Source organism: Solanum stenotomum, chromosome 10 (assembly GCF_019186545.1).
Source record: "Solanum stenotomum isolate F172 chromosome 10, ASM1918654v1, whole genome shotgun sequence".
NCBI classification, from domain to species: Eukaryota; Viridiplantae; Streptophyta; class Magnoliopsida; order Solanales; family Solanaceae; genus Solanum; species Solanum stenotomum.
This window is the reverse complement of record NC_064291.1, coordinates 449,032-452,308: the sequence shown is the minus strand read 5'-3', so window position 1 is coordinate 452,308 and position 3,277 is coordinate 449,032. Positions and strand designations below refer to the sequence as shown.

Sequence of the window (3,277 nt, the reverse complement as noted above, 5' to 3'; positions counted from 1 at the left end):
AACATTTGAGGAATGTTTGATTGTTATTTAGAGAAATTATTGTAACACTTGATATCGTTATTATAAAAAGTTCAACTTCTGAATCCGACTTTGTCAAGTAAGTGCATATGTTGTTCAATTGATGAAGAAGATTATGGTTTTACTTACTGTTAATTCTTTCAAAGCCTTTGGATGTTCATGAAGAAATTTAATAGCCAAAGTTATAGCCAAAGAGGTTGTCTCAAAGCTAGCAAAGAGCAACACAAACATCAAATCCAAAGCTATTGCCTCAGTGAGAATTGTGTCTTTACTTTGAAGTTCTTCTAATACATAATCAAAGAAGTCACTTTGTTCTTTTCTTGGTTGTGATTTCCTTTCCTCTAGCATTCTCTTGAGCATCTTCATTATCTTCTTTCTTCCCTAATGAACACCTTCAACAGTTAGTTCAATCATGACTTGTACAAATTTAGTCAAACATCGTTATAATAGTATTATTTTGTCTATATTTTTGGGTGTTATAATGAAATATTGCTATAGAGAATATATAATATAAATACTGATAAAGTAAAGAACTTTTATACGGTCACTTTATTTTTAACTTTTATAGTAGGTAATTCATTTTATTTTCACGTTACTGATTACTTTTCATTAGAGATTAAATGTAATTATTATGATATTATTAGTGTATAGAAATCAAATTCAGAAATACCTGTAAACACTTGTGATAGGCAGTTCCAGGAAAGCATAAAGGGAAGGAAATTAATCCCTTTATAAAAGCGGTAAAATTTTCACACACATTCTCTGTAGAGTTCTCAGAATCATAGCTGATAAGTTTCTTTCCAGTTATATCAAATATCATCTGAAAAATATAAAATATTTTGCTTTGAATTCAAATATTTGCAAACAAAATACAACCTCTTAGAGATATACATATTATGCCAGAAAAATACTAAGCATATTAGTTTCTCTTTCAATATTATTATTATTGGCTTAAGTCATCGACGATCCCTTAAAGTTGTCTGCATAATTCACTTAGATATCTCAACTAAGACTAGTAAACACTTTTAACTATTCAAAAATTATTCCTATTAGACATTTTTTTATAATAGCCAAAAAGTATGAAGAGGTTTGCACGACATGACAACCTGACATTGGGGACCTAAAATAATAGAAAAAATATTTTTTTTGTTTAAAATTATTTCAAACACATTTTATATCTTTTTTTTTTTTAAATGAAAAAATGAAAAAATCAATATATTCTACCAGCCCCACCCCTACCCAACCTCCTCCCAGCCCCCTTTTATCTTCATCTTCTTCCCTAAATATATTCTTTCCCAAACCACAAAATTCAATTTATTTTTAAATAACTTGAAGATTAACCTTTCAAAAAAAAACATATTTCATACTAATACGTCATAGAGAAAGAATGGTATAAAGAGTAAAGGAGAAAGGGAATTGACCAGAGGATACTCATTTTAGATTGATGACAAAAAGAAATTGATAGCTCAAAAATTAATTCTATCAAATTTTTGGATATCATTTTTGATGAATTTAGTGGATTTACATTTTAATTTGAGTAGTAATATTTGTTCAAAAATAGTGATAGACGAATATCGGCTAAATTTTTTTTCTCTGATGCATAAAAATCATTTATCTTCCTTCTTCTTTTTTCATACATTCAATTAGTTGATTCAAATTTGAAAGGAAAAAGATAAAACAAAAAAATATTTAAAAAAGTGTTGGAGCTAAAATGGAGAAAACTTTGGAAACTAAAAATATGAAGAAGATAACTGGTGGGGGGTAGGGGGTGGGGTGCTTTTTTTTTTTTAAAAAAAAATGTCAATGAAAGAAGGAAAAAAATTAAATTAATTAAAGTGTCTAGTGTCAATAAAAGAAGAAAAATGTACTTTTTTTATAAAAAAAAGCACTATTCGAATTTCTTCAAGCGCTCCAAGAAAGTGCATAACACGATTTTTGCCATATCAGTGTTTTGTGTTTAATAGGTCATGTTTTGCACAATTTAGGTGTTCAATAGGTACAAATCCTAATTGAGGTGTCTAAGTGAATTATGCAGATAATTTTAGAGGGTTGTCGATGACTTAAGCCTATTATTATTAGTCTCTTAGAGCCCGTTTGGTTTAGCTTAAAAAAAAGTAGTTTTTAAAAGTCAAACTTGAGTAATTTTAAGTTAAAAAGTGAAAAATAGAGGTGTATCTACTTTTAAAAACTTTTTTAAAGTTATTTTATATTTATTTTAAGTTATTTTTAACTTTGTCAAACACTCTCAAAAGCTAAAAATAATTTAAAAGTAAGTTTAACCAACTTTTAAGTCAATCCAAACAGGCTCTTACTATTTTAGTCTTGTATTTATTATTATTAATTGTTTTTTTCCCTCCGATCTTTTGCTTGGTCACCACAATTTTTTGGTTGTTGCTATGATTCTTTTCTCTAAAATTTAGACTACTTACCTTGTCCAAGCAGTAATTTTTTTTTTTTTATAAAATATAGTTTAGTGAATTTCTATGTAATAAAATAAAAGTCGAGTGACCATCTCTGAAATTACCCTGGAATTTAGACTACTTACCTTGGCTGTTGCTTCCTTCATCTCAACACTCTTTTGTCTTGACCATCTCTTCAAGTTATTATTTGTAGTTTTTTCAACCTCATGCAGCATATTTTTCAAACTTTCAGGACCAAAAAGACTTAGCACCATGTTTTTCAAGTACTTGTACATAAAACCATGTAAAGATCCAACATTTTGCCTTCCAAAAATCTCTTCAAAAGTATATGGATACCAACTTTGAAACAATTGCCCTTCTTGTTGGAAGATGAAGTAATTAAAATCAGGGTCTGTGGATACTATGATTGGATATCCCACCAAACTAGTTCGAAATATCGACCCATACCTGATTAAGAATTTAGATGTTGTGAGTTTCGAGCTGAGAGATAAGTGGGATGTGAAACGTATATCTAACGTTTGTTTCCAATTTACTAAGTTATGTGAAGCCTATGAACTTGTGCTTAGATCAATGTGTTCCAATTAATTATGTGGTGTATGTGCATGTAGTTTAAGAAAGAAAGAAATACTTCAAAAACTTATAATGGTCTCAAATAAATTATTGACATCATCTTATTAAGTATAAATGAGAAATTTAAAGTTAAATCATATCTAAATAAAAAAGTTTGACATTCTTTTTTAGAGAAAAAAAGTATGATAAATACATTGTGAAGCCGCAATTAGATCCCTTTGTTCTAATTAGGCATAATACATAACCATAACCTTTAACTTGGCCTCAGC

General features: G+C 28.6%; 1 protein-coding gene across 1 annotated transcript; it reads right to left on the bottom strand.

Annotated features, from left to right (window-relative positions):
* Positions 1 to 114: 114 nt before the first annotated feature.
* Positions 115 to 2,692, bottom strand: LOC125841556 (cytochrome P450 87A3-like). Its single transcript, XM_049520705.1, has 3 exons — positions 2,564 to 2,692; positions 689 to 838; positions 115 to 399 (listed from the first exon to the last, which is right to left on the bottom strand). Exons 1-3 carry the CDS (start codon positions 2,690 to 2,692, stop codon positions 115 to 117), a joined length of 564 nt encoding a protein of 187 aa, XP_049376662.1.
* Between the last annotated feature and the right edge of the window lie 585 nt (positions 2,693 to 3,277).

Excerpts from the sequence above, each read along its gene's own strand:
- LOC125841556 (XM_049520705.1), bottom strand. The coding sequence starts at position 2,692 with ATGGTGCTAAGTCTTTTTGGTCCTGAAAGTTTGAAAAATATGCTGCAT. Across the intron at positions 839-2,563 it reads TGAAGGAAGCAACAGCCAAG|ATGATATTTGATATAACTGG; the intron begins GTAAGTAGTCTA and ends TATATTTTTCAG. Across the intron at positions 400-688 it reads CCTATCACAAGTGTTTACAG|GGAAGAAAGAAGATAATGAA; the intron begins GTATTTCTGAAT and ends GGTGTTCATTAG.